The sequence below is a fragment of the Chaetodon trifascialis genome, chromosome 7 (assembly GCF_039877785.1).
Source record: "Chaetodon trifascialis isolate fChaTrf1 chromosome 7, fChaTrf1.hap1, whole genome shotgun sequence".
NCBI lineage: Eukaryota > Metazoa > Chordata > Actinopteri > Chaetodontiformes > Chaetodontidae > Chaetodon > Chaetodon trifascialis.
The window spans coordinates 21,718,820-21,736,579 of record NC_092062.1 but is presented as its reverse complement, the minus strand read 5'-3'; the positions used below and the strand labels follow the sequence as shown (position 1 = coordinate 21,736,579).

Below are 17,760 nucleotides of genomic sequence, written 5' to 3'. Positions count from 1 at the left end.
ATACGCAGCTTTGTCATAAAAGTGTGCGACAGTGTCAGTTGAGGAGCGTAACCGAGCCAGGGGACTGGTGCCTTATTTCTAAGTGAATTAATCAAACCGCAGAACATAAATGTGCATGTGTGGGATTATAATGTATGTAACACAGACGAGAAAGGAAGAACTCACAGACTACTTACTTCTGAATTGTGCAAAATCTAATTTAAACAGCTCCCTTCCTATTACATATCATGCTCTCTTTGTCTTCTTACACATTGCACTTTAGCATATGATCTATAAGGTGTTTGAAGTATATTAGTTTCCTGAATTATCAGCCTATATTGTCCGTTTATTAACTGCCACATATTTCACAGTAATTTCATTCACCGCTGATGAAATGAAAGCTGCTACCTGACCGCAGGAACATGCCAAACATTTAGTTTGCTCATTTTATTCATTCGTCAGATTGTCCGGTTTTCATTTTTGTAAATACTATTTTAATTTAAAGGCCTGATGAATCCAATAAGTTTGCCTGTCCCTGAATGGGTTTAATGTGTTTTCATTAATGAGTTGTTGACCCACGTAGGAGAATCCTAAATCGTCCAGGTTTGAGTGGAGATTCTTGTGTTTTCACCTTCACGTGAACATAATGCTGACCAACATGAAATGTGTGGACTTTCTGGCATAAATATGATGAAATTTATATCCTCAGTGTGTACTCTGAATCATATTTATTATCATTACACAAAGATACACATATTTAATATGCAAATATACTTCAAGATCAAGAAGTGTCAACAATATTTCTTCAGAGGATCTGCAGTACCAATTCCTTTTTGTTTTCGTTAAACAATTCCAGTTTACTGAGGAGACTTAAATTACCCAATATTTTTTAATACTGTAATATATTTTGACACAAACAATATGGAAGGTAATTTGAAAAGCACAAAATTAACCTTTAAAACGAAATGAAAAAAAGAGACTGTTTACCATTTGCTCATATTTCACAAGCTGATAAGAAAACACTAACACCTACACAAACTTGTAAACCGCTAACACACCACACGTGTCATCGCACACATATGCGCATGGTGTTTCCTACTTTCCCACGTATTTCACACGCTCCTACGACCATACGCCAAAGCTCACACACCCTTTCGAACTCCGGAGAAAACACCCACATGTGCTCTTCACTTAAACATCCTCAAAATAAATGCACATGCACACAGACAAGCGTGCACGCACTCACACAAAGAGATGCTATTCATTCAGCATCCTTTCAGCTGCAAAAAAAAAAGGGATCTGAGGAGGGACCGTACACTCAAAATGACAGCGCTCCCTTTCCTGTCCACTTCTCTGTCACACTTGTGAAAGTCTGCACAGCAATAAGAACATACACACGGAGGGCAAAAGGCCCTAGTGAAGTGAATTACACTAACTAATACTATATGTCCATATATAACAGAACTGAGAAGCAGGCTTTTATTTTCAGCTGATGATGAATAATGCTCTCTCATACTCTCTCTCTCTCTCTCTTTCTCTCTCTCTCTCTCTCTCTCTCACACACACACACACACACACACACACACACACACACACACACACTTTATACTACAGCATATTCCCACACAGGAGCTTGAAAGAATTCTTCATACACCCACACAATACACTGAAACTTACAACATATATGCTACACACACACACACACACACACACACACACACACACACACACACACACACACACACACACACACACACACACACACACATTTAGATTTAACCCAGTTCGAGGTTACTGCCCAGGAATGCTTCCCACACCTTGACTCACTGCATCCTTACACGAGTCACTAATAAACAAACAAACGCATGAAAACACACACAGCAAGAGTCAAAAGAGAAATAGTTTGTAGAGAGCAGGAATGTAATAGTCGCTAAGGTCAGGAAGACACACACACTTAAAATAAGCATGTTGGTCAGACTTTTTAAAGAAATAAACAACTGCAAGGTTTTGGCAAAACTTGCCGTTAAATCCTCCTCTTTTGCTCCGTCGTCGTCTTTATTCATCTACAGTACGCTGCCGTCCTCTCTGTGGCATTCCTCATTCTCTTTCTGATCTAATCCCCTTTTTCAACTGTCTCTCGAGCTGAAAATCAAAAACATCAGTCCACAAACAGTCCATAACTGGCCTACATATATGTAGACCACACGTTCCGTACCCACTTCTGTGTAGCACTGATTCACAGCAGGGAACAACGACACTGCTTCACTCCTCCATTATTTTTATTCTCTTAATATTCCTTATTTTGTCTTTCTGAACTTGCCCGTTCCTCTCTATGATAAATCCATGCTGTTGCATTACGTCTTGTTTGTGTAGTGTAGGTATGATTGCTACCACTCTGCCACAAAGTTTCTGTCTATGATGACTTGGAATATAAGAGCGACTCTTGAATATCAACAAAGCTAATCCTGTATAATGTACAGTCTAATCCCTATAGAAAACACAAAAACACTGAAGCATGCATGCCCATGCATACATTTTCTCTTTTGCACTTTCTCTGTCTCGCAAACCACACGGTTTAAGACACAAACACATGAGTACACAGAAATAATTTTGCACCCAGCTAGTCTTTTCCATTTGCATTTAAACTCCAAAGTAAAAACAGTGTAATTATTACTTTGGTAATTTTGGCTCTGAAATATGGTATGTGATGTAAAATAGTCATTTTCAAAAATCCTCAGATAAACTCAGCTCCATTTTCAGAGTCAATGGGACAAACAGCACAGATTTTTCTTACCTCACTGAGTGCTGACTAGTAAATTCAGTGACTATAGTGAATATAGTATATAGCTTTTGTCATCAGCAGTGATTCCAGCAAGCCTAGTCCTGACCTGGTGAATCACAGGTGCTTGTTCCAGGGCTTACACGGGTCACGTGACCAGCCTTTGCATTTAGCTTAGTGTGGCCAGCAGACACGAGGATGGCTGACAGACGACTAGAGGAAGCCATATGGGACAACAGCATGTTGGCTGACAGAAGCTTCTTTCACTGGGCATCAACACACACAGGTTGTGGCATGTTAATGTGAATCTAACTCTCTATTACACTGTGGCCTGTTCTCAGACAAGTTATCACATAAAATAATAATAATAAAAAAAATCATAAGCATAGCAGTTTAATACTTTTTCCTTCTAAACAGCTATGATTGCTGAATGAATGATTGTTAAGCTGAATTAAATGTATTTGATGAATGAAATACTACACATTATATTAATGGCTGGCTGGCATTTAACAAATCACTAATCATGGACCCCTCTATTTCCTATTCTATTTAACATGAAATGTGTGTGTGTGTGTGTGTGTGTGTGTGTGTGTGTGTGTGTGTGTGTGTACAAAATAAAGAAGAAAAACTTGTAAACCTAAATTTACACACAATTTGCCTGGTTTTCTCATTATTCTAATACTTATTCCACTTGGCAGTAGCTTCAGCTGAATTCAATTTTATGAACAAAATTTTTCTTCTGTCTCTCTCCTCTGGTACTTTTTCCAGGACGCAGGCTGCACTATCGCTGCATTTCTCCGTGGAGTCTCAGTAAAAGAATCATTGGCATCATCCCCCAAAATGCTTGTTAACCTGCTAGTTCAAGGCCAGTGAAGAGCATCCTAAGCCCATTCTGAACTGACACTGTGTGTACACCACAGAGCCAAACAGCTAAAAAAAATCTATCATTTAAAAGGGTAAAAGGAAATTCTAATAACAATTCAATTTAGTGAATATACTCTACGGGTAACGTGTTTCGATTGTAAAAACAAACAAAAAGATATTAATTACACAATCCTTAATGCCACAGTTCTGGGGATGCTGCATCAAATCTTTCCCCTGAGTTTGTTAAAAATTGGGATTCATCCTAAATTAAATAATATTTCCTTCATTTATCATTTATATGTACAGGGCTGCAATTTGGTGTGTGATGTAGGAACAAAGTTTCACTTGAGTGATATATTCAAATATAAATGTGTATATATAAAAACTGTGTAAAGAATACTATTAATGGACAGTCTGCTTTCTGAGATTTTTGTTGTTTTTCACTTTGATGTAGATCCTCATACATCCTCAATACATTTTTCTACACAGTATTTAATGTTCTATTATATCAATATGATTTATTTACATTTATGATGTTCTTGCAGGGGGTTGCATTTTTTCCAGACATAGACTAAAAAACTTAAGTTTTTGTAAAGGTACAGAGAAAACAACATTTTATATTCTTATTCCACATATATGCTCTTTTCTAACAGCAGGCAGTTCACAAGTTGCCACTAATTTCTCCATAGTCCCCCAAGTTTCTCCTCCTACCCCGAAGACACTGACCTCATATACAGAATACACCCACGCGTATGGAGCAATTCTTACCTGTGCCAGGACGTCCCATGATGATGTCTTTTCGTGGGACGGGGTGAAGGCTTTCAGCTGGGAGGATCAGGGGCAGCAGAGCAGTGGGAGAAGGGTGACAGGGAACTGGCTGCTGGACCTCACCCCCAAACCCTGTCCCCCTGTTCTCCTCTCGTTCCCCTGAGCTGTCCGTGCTACATGAAAGGGGAGCTGTGACTGTTGTGCTGACTGTAACTGACAGGGCCTGCAGGGGAGTGGTAGGGGTGTCAGTGGTGGGCAGGGAGGAAGGTGTTGGGGACACAAGCACCAGAGTTTGGGCTGGGCTCCGCAGGAGGACGGTGCCATTAGGTACTGTGGCTGCAGCAGCGTTAATGGGGACGGGAACCTGAAGGCCAGAAACAGGCTGAGGAGTAAGGGGCGTTAGGCTGATGTCTTTAGATGAGGTGTTATCTGTCTCTCCTTCGTTTACACCTCCTCCTCCTCCTCTTCCCAAAGGACACTCTGTAAATTTTGCCAGTGGGACTTCGGGATTCCTCACAATGACAGGGGAGTCCCGCAAGGCCTGTTGGGATACAGGGACCACACGACGAGGACCTCCATCGGGAGTGAGAGGAGAAGGAGGAGTTGGCGAGACCAGCAGAGGGGGAGGGGATGCAGCAGTGGAGGACGGTGGCCTACTGGAGGATGGGGTGGTCACTCCTCTGGGTCGGGAGAAGGTGGGTGTGTGTGTGCGGGAATGTGAAGCTGGTATCTGAGGGGAGAGCACCCTGAAAGAGTTGTTGAGGTCCCCCTGCTCAAGCTCTGTCTTGGGCGTGTAATCGTGGTGGTGTGAGGGAAGGGGTGGTGGAGGAGGTGCGTCAGGCTTTCGTTTGCTGGGGCTCATGGGGACTGTAAACATTAGGTTGCTATGGAAGGAGGGCTGCATGCCTGAAGTGTGTCTCTCCCTTTCTCCTCCTCCAGCCGGGGTTGTTGCCTTACTGCCCCCTGCCCCTCCTCCCCCCGTCCCGCTGGGTTGCCTGTGCCTCCGGTGCTGCAGGACCGGGGAAGCGGTAATTGGGGAGAAGTTGGCCGGCCTGAAGCCAAACAGCGGGGAGGGTGAGGGAGAGGGGGCAGGGGAGAAGGGGGACTGGTTGGAGATGGGAGAAAAGGAGGGAGTGCCAGAGCGGGAGCTTCCTAATGACACAAGCATGGTGGCAGCCTCACACTCATCAAAGTCAAATCGTGACGACAGGTCATGGGGGAGGAGGGAGGGGAGGACCAAGCGGGGTCTTGAGTCTCCTCTGCTACTGGTCTCACTGCTTTCTCTAGATGTTTCATCCCATTCAAACTCACTGCTTGCTCTCCCCCGCAGGTCAGAGGGGGTGACTGTCCCTGAGCTGCTGCCACCTCCTCCCCTCTCTCCCCCTGCTGCCTCCAGCTCTTTGGTCCTCATGGACAAGTGTCTAGAGCAGTATCCTCGACGCTGTGACTCCTTCATACAGCCCTCTCTGGAGCACAGCCTCCTCCACTGCTTACCATTGAACTTCTTACGGATACCATTAGGGGTGCATACGACATCGCCCTTCTTGTATTTCTGCTGAGCCAATGAGAGGGGAGTCCTGGAGCGAGAGGAGGCAGAGGTGGTCCCCCCACCAGGAGCGGGAGTAGGGGTCTGAGTGGGAGTGGTCTTTGATGGAGGTAGGTTTGGAGCGCTGTTATTCATTTCAGAGCCCAGTAAGGCAGGGGACGGGGGTGGCTGAGAACTAGCTAGGGTGGAGAGTTGTGGTGGTCCCAGACCCCGAACCACAGAGAGGTGGGGGGAGGAGGGAGGGTAGCCACTAGACTTGGACATGATGTTTCTGTGCTGAGAGGTCACAGCATTTGGCTTGGGACTGACAGTGAGGCCCATGTTAAAACGAGACACCTCGACGTCCTCTTCTGGAGTGTTTGGCTGTTTCTGTCTCTCTCTGTCAGAGTAGTTGTCCCCACAGCCATGAACTGTGCTACCAGCTACACCAGAATGGGGTGGTGGATGTACGTTTCCATAGGGATGTCCTCCTCCTACCCCGTCATGTGAAAACCCATGGCCCAACCTTGCTCCCCCTCCCAACACCCCCATTCCAATACTCAACTGGCACACTTCCCTCTCTACCTCCATCTCCTCCCTCCGCTCTCGCTCTTCCCTTTCCCTCTCCCGTTCTCTCTCCTTTGCCCTCCCACCGTCCAAATGTGGGACCTCCCAAGGAGGAGTGAGCAGTCTCAGACTTTGCCTGGACACCCATACAGCTTGAGCATTAGCTTTCCTTTTCTCTTTCTCCCCCCTCACCCTTCCATCATCTACAGTCTCTCTGTCCTCACTCACGAGCACCTGGTAAGGAAATGAGACACCGGGGTGGGGGTCCACCTGAGCTATAATCCCTTCTCTGTACAGTAGAGGACCCCCCTCTTCCCCACCAAAGGGCACACACACTCGCGTCCCGACAGCCACAGGTGCCATGCCGGGTGGTGGGGCATCCAAAATGAACTCCACAGTACTCTCAACTCCTGATGACGATGTCATCATGGTTCCACCACGGAAAGGGTATTTAACAAGGGTTTCCTCTCCTTGGAGCTGGATTTCAACAGTACCTCCACTCACCCTACGCACCACCCCTGGTCTGAACACAGGTGATAAAGGGCACGAGTCAATCTCCTTCACCCCTCTGCTCCCTGCAGCCTCCACCCCACTCTCCATGGTCCTCTTTATCTGGCGAGCTATAACCCTCTGATTTTTCATGCCTTTGGCCAGAGCTTCAGCTAGTCCCTGTGAAAGACTGGACTCTTTAAGGTGCGAGTTATGGAGGGGAGCTGGGCTGTGGGAGTCCTTTTGATGAGGGCTTGGTCCTGTTGCTTCCATCACGTCCAGGTCAGCTGAATGCTCACTAGCTGTATCGGTGGACGAGGAGCGCACTGAGTTGGGGGCCCCCTCAGACTCATTTTCCCCAGTTTGGGCATCTTTTTCTGGGGAATATGCTTTCCTGAGGGCCCTATCCTCCGTGGAAACAAAATGGTTTACTTCTGTAACTTTACTATCCACAGTTAGCACTGATGGCTGATTACCTGAGCAATTATTACTTCTACTATTACTGCTATTCATAAAAGTACTATGGCTCCTAGCACTACTGTTACTACTGTTTATCGGGTTGTTTATACCACTTGTAGAGTTACTGTTAGTATTACTATTGATGCTAACATTGATGCTTTTATTAATGCTATTACTACTCTTGAAATTATTATTGGGTGTATTCACACTATCAATGGTTTTGCTGTTAATACTGCAGTAACTGTTGTGTATGAGTGCAGGGCTGGAGGTAGGAATGATAGTCAGGGCACTTGCATTGTTAGCAAAGTGCTCATACGTGTATTTTTTCTTGGGTACACGAGCCTTAAATGTGGCTGTTTTCCTACTAGAGACTGAGCCTAAACTGGGGCTGTGACTGGTGGCTAAAGGGGGCGTGGCTGTGGAGAGTGGCGCTGGGGCAGAGGTAGGAAATACTACGGTATCAGTGGACATGGCACTATTTCCATTTGTGCCCACTATCTTCTCATTTTCTGTCTTTTCTTCTGCCTTCTTTACATTCTTCTCAGCTGACTCCACAGGTTGCCTCAGCTCAGTAGACTCCTCCCTCATGGGGGTATTGCTGTTTGTGATTGGTTCTTCGTTAGAGTTGGCAGCTGTGGGCGCTGTCTGTTTGCGTGTCGATGGAGTGCTGGGCGGATGCTGTGTGGTTTTGATGAGTGTCTCCTTCCTGACTCTTTTGGGGTCTTTCTCTTTGAGGGGCTGAGAGCCCCCTCTCCTTCTCCCCCCTCTGCCTCTAGTTAATGGGGGAGAACGCCCTCTGTGTTTCTTTAATGGTCTCATCTTTTCTTCACTGTTCACAAAGTGCTGCAGATTTTGTAGCCCTCCTGTTTTTCACTTCTTACGCACTTCTTTATTCTGCTTTTTCTTCTCCCCAATCCGTTTGTCCTCTGTATTGCTGGCTGAAAAGGAAGAGGGAAACACAGAAGACAGGTGGTCATTTATTATCTTGATAATCAAAAATTGCTGAGAATAAAAATGACGTCATACCTGGAAGTGTGCTACACTGCACTGGCTATCACATTGGCTCAATAACTGATGTGTGCTCTCATTCACCCTCCTTGTCTGCCTGATCCACTAGAGTGTACATGCAAGCGCATTTGTAATTGCTTGTCTGTAAGCGTGAATTGTCCACTTGAAACATAAAATCTTAATTCCAGCATTAGTTATGCACCATTTTAAAACCAAACTGGCATTTAGAGAAATGACAGATTCATGAAAATAAAGAATATGATATCTTTTCTCATAAAATTCAGCATTCTCAGCCTAATACTAAATAATCAATAAAATGTGGAAAAATAGATATTTTTGCTTTGATAGTTGATGAATTACTGATTTATTTCCCAGTTAATCCTGGGCAATCATGTGTGAGATCGACATTTAATCTGGTTAACCTTGAGTGAGTATGACATCACTTACACAGTGGATTAGTTTGGATAAAAAGAAAGGGTCAGCAAAAAACAACAGCAAACAAATAAAAAACAAACAAGCCAAATGGACAATAGAAAGAAAGAAATAAAGTAAGAAAGAAGGAAAGAAAGATAGGTAAACATCCAAGGTCACAGTACTCCAGTATCCAAACACCTGCCTTTAATGAGGCTTACGTCTCTTTAATTTCAAATGCACGCAGAGACAATAACGCTTTCACTCCATCTACACTATCTTTATCTATCACACACACACACACACACTCACGCACTTGAGTCTCATACTACAGGTCGCCTGATCTCTCCACTGTACTCCCTCCCGCTCCTTCGACATGCGACAGGGTAGCTTTCTCACACTATGCATTATAGACTTGATGCAGCATGTTCAATGTGAGTTTGCAACAAAAAACACAGCATTTATTTTAACTCTCATCGGGAGGAAAAGGCTGGCAGTGGCCTGAGTGAGGTCACCCTACAACATGAGTGAAAGAAAAAGAGAGAGAGAGAGAGGGGAGAGAGAGAGAGGTAGGAGTATGCGGCTGTTTGGCTGTTTGTTCAAATAGGCTGTTCTTGTGTAGTCATTGGGAATTTCCACAGTCATTCTAGCACTCGCTGGGCCTCTCTCACTCTTTCTCGATGTCTCAGTCTTTCCCAGTCATCTTTTGTCATTGTTTCACTGACACACACACACACACACACACACACACACACACACACACACACACATTTCTACAAAAAGACAATAATTGGAATAATCTGCCATGGTAAGATACGCCCAAAATGAGAGAAATTAAAAGGCTGGCACAGGATCAGGCACACTCACTGATGCAAGATTACAGGCTAAATACAGTCACACACGCACACAAACACACACTTACACAGTCGTACATAGACGTGTGCATATGTGCTCCGCTCGACTAGGCTCAGCAACTAAACAACATATGCAAATGCCTGCATTCCTACAAATACAGACAAGAACACAGGGACAAATGTACACGGTACACATGCTCACACTTCCTGTCCTAGACATGGGAAAAGTTCGTCACGCACACATAAGGTGACCTTGTTGTTAACTGTTTGTTTGCTGCAACAAACAATCGACAACATTAACCTGTAACACACCACTTCCACTTCCTGCGGTGCAGAAAAGCATCTCTTCCTGGTCCTGAATTCCTGACATACAACCCAAGTCATTCACACAGTCATCACTGAAGCTCCATTTTGACCTTTGCCCTTGCATAATGCAGTATTTACTGTATAAACAGAGAACAGGGCTTTAATTTTAATTACTGAATTGTAATGTGATCAGTCCTTACTTTTATTATTTTTATTACAGATTGTCAGTACACACAAGTGAAATATACATACTGATAACTTCCTTGGTCAGTTCTGCTGACTGTGATATTAAATGATACTAATGTTTCTTTATTACAGTGCAATAGCACCATGTGTGTCGCTTCACATCTGGAAATTAGCTCCTACTGTAGCATAACTGTGAAGCTTCCTGCAGATGCAGACATTTGAAAAACAATGCTCTGTTGATATCTGTGCTTACACATATTACCGACTACACAACTGTTCCTAAATGTCTGCAAATGAAGACAATGAGCAGCATTTACTTCATCTTAAATGTATGAAAAAACAAAATAAACAAATACAATTGTTTTAAGACATCTCGGATCTTTTCAAAGGGAGTTTGAGTTTAAATGAGTCACAAAATTAATGCATCTTATCAATCCAAATTGTTGGGCATACGTTTGATATTAATGCTGATAAAATAGATTTTGAAAATAGGATTCCTGAATAACAAATTAGCAGACCATACTGTATATTAGGCACCATTAAGAAAAACAAAATAAAGAGAAGAACATAAAGTGAAACTACCCTTTACAGTAATTGTTTGTAAATCCCACATATAAACCAGAAAACTCTGAGTGCAGGAACGTTCCTCTTGCCAGTACCAGGCCAAGTACCCCTTCATCAGACTCTGAGGCCTGAACTTGGAGTTCTGGTCCTGTAAAGTTACTGTAGTGGACTGGAAAAGACAGGAAGGAGTCAGAGCCACTTGGCTGGCTGAATGGTTGACTGAATGACTCAGGAGGATCTGATCTTAGCTTAGAAAAATGTGTTTGGTCATGCTCACAGCCTCCCAAAATGCTTTACATTTTGCCTGATAAGCCAGTGGCAGACACGTGTGTGTATGTTCACATTCTGTAGCTTTGAAGGTCCTGGAATGCACAACAGAGTATGTACATACCATGTACATAACAGAGGAGTTTTTATAGTTAAGACACTGACCTAACTTTGCCTGCTGAGTATTTGGTGCAAGTTTGTGACCAGCATCTATTTGTCATGAAATCATCATAAGTTTTTGCTATTCAGAATTCAAATTTGAAACACGTTTTAACTTTGTGCACCCATTTGTGAATACACTCTTAAAAACGTGTGTGGACAACCAATCATCTCATCCCCAGAATTGTATTTGAAATTGCAGACAAATATCAATGTTGCAGAAGACACCAGATTTACTAAATTACAGGTAAAGGTACATGACTTTATTCATGAAGTATGCCTAATTTCAGTGCTGCTATATAATACACAGCATAGGATTTTAAACATTTCACAGCCCCAGTTCTTCCCTAAAAGATCAAAAGCATTACATGCACAGTATGTGCTCCACAAGAATCCCCTAAATTGAAAATAACTGCAGACCTTTAACTCCTGTTGTTAGCTGCAATCCAAGATGCCGAGAGCAAATCTAAATCAAAATCTCCTCTCTCTTTTAGTGCATAAGTTGTTCATCAAAAATTATGACCAAAAATATAAAGGAAATTGTTGAAAAATCCTGATTGTCCTCTGGGCTGAATCCAGACGAAGCAGAGAGAAACTCAGTCATAATTTAGGTAATGCAAGACGTCTACACCTCACAGCATCAGAGCAGGTTAAGAGTGAGACATTTGCCGGTCTGGTTTAAAGCTACTGTAAATCCTGAATAGACGGATAATCGACGGCTATCGTCTCCAATGGTGTCGGACTGGACTCCTCCTCAAACGGCAAAAAGATGTTGTTTCATCCAATACACACACAGGAGCACACAATGTAACCCCCCTCCTCAGCATAACATCAAACTTTACACACACACTAAACGCTCTCCCTGGAATTTACAGTGCAGTCATGCATACACTGTTAAAACCTCCCTTGGACCTATATATCGTCTTACACTCACACATTCATTGTGCCATATAAACACCCGTACACACACACATGCAGGAGCTCACACTCTGGTCCGTATAAGTTTGGCTTTTCTGTAACAACAAACATAAAAATAAATAAAAACGACTTTTAGGATTCCTGAATTTTTAAATTAAAGATACACATTTTCATTCATAGAGCACCTTGCTGGTGATGCCTTTGCAGGCTGGACAAGGGTGCATGTATGCGCCAAACGCACACACACACACACACACACATAGACTCAGAACAGTTATTCATAAGAAAATCTCGATGTTAATACTACAAGAAGAAGTTGCACAGTATTTATTACTGGACTATACAGCCCTGTTAAACCTCTACCTAGATGCCAGTTCGTTCACCCATTCGCTGAGAATTTAGCCTGTGCCCCTTTGCAACATGGCACAGGATGTGTGTGTATGAGAGACGTGGGGGCAAATGCTTATAGACCACGAGATATATGACTGCATACAGCCATCTCCAGGTTGTGTCTACCTTGTTCAACGCTGCTTTTGCATTATATGTCAGTGTGAGTGTATAGGTAGTTACCAGACACACTGCAGTTCATCCTTTTCCTTAAAGCATTTTATGGGTGTCTGTATGGGCGCAGGGCTGCAGTGACGGAGACAAGGATGGAGAGAGAAGAACGTGCGATGGTATAACAAAGAGACAGTAGTACAGCCGTGATAGTGAAGCCTACCGTGGCCCTCGTACACTCCAGCATGGCAGGGCGGCTTTGCCCTTAACTGGGTCACCGGGGAACACACTCATACATGAAACAGCAAAAAAAGAACATGCTCTCTGTTACACACACACACACACACACACACACACACACACACACACACACACACACACACACACACACACACACACACACACACACTTTGGTGTATATGCTCATGAGTGAGTGGGATGTGATCGTACAAGCAACATGACACAACTAAAGGAAAACATTTCGTTAGGGTATTTTAGGTGTAGCAAGAGGGCGAGCTGTGAAGTGTGTGTGCGAGCATGCAAGTGTGTGACTGCGCTTGTTATGGAGAACATCCACTGTGACGTACTATGAATACTGGCAGCTGTTTTGTGGGTGGCATATCTGGCTGTAGATATTATATCAATAAAAGAGAAACACTGAGGCCTGGCATTTGTGCATTCTGGCCCATATTGATCAGGAGGCAGTAGCATAGATCAGAGGTGACTGTTCCTGTTTGGGACCAAATGGCAGAACTGCCAATGCTACATCAATGGCCAACTGCTCCACGAGCCATGCAAAGATGCCTACACCATCAGAGATTTGTCTTCTGCGTAAACAAGTGAAATGATGAGGATATGAGGAATGCATGCCACAGGGTAAATCTGCAGGACGTATGAGGACACTTGAAGTCCAAATGTCAAAAACACAAGCATTAAATCCTGTGGCTGAAAATACACTCAAAGGAAATTATACCAGAACTGTCCAAAACTGCCCAGTCAAAGATGTCAACGGTGCATCGACACTGATTGCAGTGCAGAAAAGTGGACTGTCGGCGAGGGAAAAGCCGAGAAAACACCGAATGCATCCCCGGCTTGCGCTGATCTCTGCGAGTACTACGAGAGGCGCTACACAATGTCAAAGGAGTATTATGACTGGAGGCAGTCAGCCGGTCTGCTCGGTAACAAACACAAACAACCGGTTTCAAGTGACGTTTTATTATCCCAACTAGAAGGGCCTTATTCTTCCTCGTACAACGATGTTTGGCATGCAAATTTCCACTACAACGCCTGGTGCATACACGCAACCACTCCAGAGAAGCTTCCTTAATGGAGCCAGTAAGGTGACACTCTGTCTGTAAGGTTTTATAAAACTTAGGAAAAGCAGGAATCTTTCCGTGTTGGTGTTTCGCTCTAGTAAGCAGCTCAGTAACGTTAGTAGTAGTGGTGGTTGTAGTAGTCGTAGTACGCGACGGTAGCGGTCTACTAGTTCCCACATCATGACACCGTCAGCCCGACCACAAGGAACCGGGATATTGGGTGCCCTCTTGTTTTCCGTTTTCTCCCGGGTCCGCTTCACAAACACCGAATGAGACTGCGTTGCTATTAGTAAACATTTGGGCTGCAATGCTGCAAATAGGTCGGTTGTTTTTACTACGCTAGCGCTGCTCCACTCAAAACTCGCCAGCTGAGGTCAGACAAAAGTAGTCAACATAAACCACAAAATTGTATTATATCCCGGAAGGGAAGCTAAAATGTTTCTCGGTCGTCCGTGGGACTGCGGTAAAACATTTGAGAAAGTTTTTAGGCTGTTACACCCCCACCCCTCCCCTTTCTCTCGGCTCTTCCTCGGCTCGCTCGCGGTGTCACTCCATTTCTTCGGACCGTATCGGAGCAAACGACCGACCGTTGGCACTTCATTCTCGTCTCGTGCTAACTCGCAGCTCCTGAAAATGGAAAATTGTCGTCAGTTGAGCTTCACTACCTTTCGCTAACTTAGTTTCAACTCACCCAAACAGAGCCTTTCCCCTCGCCAGAGAAAGATTTATGGTCTTATTTTGCTGATGAGGAGGCTCGTGCAACTCTCGGTAACATCCCTTGGCTGTCGGCTGTGACGACTGTGCGGTCCGGACTCACACTTTACTTTTCCTCCGCAAAACATGTCTTTCCCCCACAGAAACTCAAACAGGGATATAAAAAACTATCGGTCTTCTTTTCCACTACAGTCACAAAATGGTGAATGAACCACTAACAGCTGGGCGAGCCGACCAATCAGAGGTCGTTGACAGGTACAGTAGCCAATCGGCACCGGCGCCACAGACCAGGGGGCGTGGTGAGCTGTCAAAGTCCAGTTGACAGACGGGGGGATCCAACCAATGGTGGCGGGGATGCTGAGCCAGACCGGTGTCCTGTCCCAAACTTTACAGTATCCAATAAGAGCTTTGGGAACCATAGGAACAGCATGAGGGAGGGTCGAGAGGAGGGAGAAAAAAAACTGAGGGCCAATAGAAAGGCACAAATGTCCCCTCCCCTTCTGAAAAGGAGTATGTTTACCATAATTGACAGCACAAATGCCATCCCTGAGCAGACGGTGATAAAGCATCAACCCCTCTGCTTGTACAGACAGACGTTAGTGCGGCAGGATTAAAGCACCACAATGCGGCTGTGACTACTCTCTGGCTCCGCATCCGAACTGCTGCAAAGTGCATTTTAATGGTTCTTTTGTGTTATTATTTAGGCAAACAGAGTGAAAGCATCGCGCAGGGGGAAAATAAGCACGAGCGCATGTATAAAAAGTTTACATGAGAGCTGGACAACTCTTCTGTGGCGCAGCCGACGCATCGGTGCCCCTCACAAACCGCTCACCCTCTCTCCCTCTCCCTTTTCTCTCAGCAACAGACGCTCACTTTCACCGCTTTTAGCCAATCACGACGCAGCATCCCGCTGGCTCTGACGTGGGTAATCTCTGCGCCCCGCCCACTCCACTGAAAGTGAACGGGACCGGTCTCGGCTGACGTCACTTCACCGGCAGGCGATTGGGCAGGTGTGAGGCGTCTCGGGGCCAATGGATGCGCGCGGCGGTGATGTCATCAAGAGTGTTGCCACCAGCTGGACCGTGGGGGCGTGGCCTGGCGTAAACTCGGCTAACCCCGTGTTTGTAACTTGCAGGCAGTGGCGGAGACGAACCGGTGTGTTGAGTACTGACTGAAAGATGTGCATGTTTGAGATGAGGGCACGTGCATGAGACGGGCATCCTTGCACGTGTGATCTCTTCGATATATGACATCTGCATTGTGACATTTATCCTTTGCATAAAGGAAGGGAATTCACGCTACCTTGCAAAAGATATAGTGCCATAATAGTAAACATTACATAATCCTCCGCTCTGTGTGTAGTAAAAGACCAGACTCATGCTGAGACAGACAGCCATGCGGGATCTCACGGTAACAGCGCCCCCAGTCGGCACGACCTGATGCATGCAGCTTGATCTCTCCAGCGCAATGACGGAAGAGAGGAGATGTGTAGACCTAAAAACAGAAGAAAGCCCTGATTGGCTGAAAGGAGCTTGATATTTTGTAAGAGTATGTTTACCACGTATGTGTGTTTGCCTGTGCGTGTATGCGCGTGTGTGTGCGTGTGAAGAGAGAGAGAGTAAGCTGGGAACAGTGAGACGTTGATTAAATGTTGATGTAGAATGACATCTAGTGGCAAAAAGTGAACACTGCAGCTTACACGTTTCAACGGTATTGTTTTGCAGTCAGGAATATCTGAGATGAAAGTGGGAAATAAGAAAGAAAAGAAAACACATGTCTGTATTAGACAGCTGACAAAACTATAAACTTAATAAAAGGGTCAGAAACCACTACACTAAATCATTTCAATCACAATATGAATCTTTGTTCTCAGTTACCTCTTTCAGCCTTTTAATATATATTGTTTACTCCATAGACCTCTCTGGGTCCCTCGCCATCTGTGTTTGTCCTCGATCTCAAATGATCTTTCATTTCCAGCCATGCAGTAGAGTAGATGGATCCGCAGCTCAAAACCAGTAAGATGGAAGCGCTCATACTGGGCTCCCAGCAGCTTATTCTCGATTGTCGAGGTTGATATTTGGAGTTTATAATACCTAATAAAAATATGTTGGCCTTTGCACTTATTAATTTTCTCAGTTAAAACATTCAACCCAAAGATTTCTGGATGAATATGAAAGTAAACTCGTCAATGCCATCTAGTGGACAAACCATGTAACAGCGACCGTATTTCAAACTGCCTCAAACGCATCTGTGACCATTTCAGGTTGCTGACATATTATATGCTGATACGAGTGTAATGTCAGCCAGAAATCAACTCTTTCTAGCTTTTTCCAGAACTTTCAACCACATCTCACGCTCTTACTCAGCAGATGGAATTTGCTTAATTGTTGTGGAGATAGCTCAAACGTCCTACGTGGCCTTCTGTGTTCGGATTACATCAGAGAAGTTCGTGAAAGAGTTAGTGAAAGTTCACTCTCAACTTTTATTTATGTCTATTAGGTTTTTTTTTTTTTTACTAATGCATTTATATTATATAAGTGTTAATATATAATAAGTACATTCTTTCTTTTCTTTGTATCCGATAAGTATTTGCGGTGCCCATAATGAGGATCATTAAAGTCTCTTACATAATTTTCAGTCTTGTTTTTCCCTGCATGCGGCCCCACCAACCACCCCACCTCGTTAGCAAGTCCCCCCCCCCCCCCCGTTTCCTCAGCTCTGCTCTCCCCCTCTCCATGGGAGTCTGACCTCCGACCTTCACCCCTCACCCTCTCTCTGTGCGCTCATCACTGGTCTGTCAGTCAAACACCAGAGACCCTCCTCTCCTGCTGGGCTCTGCTGTCAGTCTGGCCTCAGGTACAGACAGCAGCAGAGGAGAACAGAGAGAGGGAAGAAGCGGGGAACCGCTGTGAGTCTGGAAGAAAAGAAAAAGAAAGAGTACGATACAACCTGAGCAAAGGGCAGAACAGTAAGCTGACAGAATAAACTTAAACTGAAATGATTCTGTTACTCTTATTAAACACTTTGCTTAAATCTTACTCACACTGTCCACACAAGGCCAGAACCACAGGAATGTCTCTCACCTCAGGGTCTCTCAAAGCAGAAACACACACAGTAGCATAACCTCTG

The 17,760-nt window shown here is 44.5% G+C and overlaps 1 protein-coding gene across 6 annotated transcripts in view; it reads right to left on the bottom strand.

Moving 5' to 3' along the window:
* Positions 1-14,786, bottom strand: part of cicb (capicua transcriptional repressor b) — a 35,508-nt gene extending 20,722 nt beyond the window's left edge. For 5 of the 6 annotated variants that reach the window (XM_070967481.1, XM_070967482.1, XM_070967484.1 and 2 more), the window contains exons 1-2: positions 14,609-14,785; positions 4,391-8,368 (exon numbers count right to left, since the gene is read on the bottom strand). In XM_070967481.1, coding sequence (XP_070823582.1) covers positions 4,391-8,249 — 3,859 coding nt within the window. In that variant the 5' untranslated portion in view covers positions 8,250-8,368; positions 14,609-14,785. Of the gene's footprint in view, positions 1-4,390; positions 8,369-14,608 lie in introns of all 6 variants that reach the window. The other variant, XM_070967483.1, reaches the window with a different exon arrangement.
* Between the last annotated feature and the right edge of the window lie 2,974 nt (positions 14,787-17,760).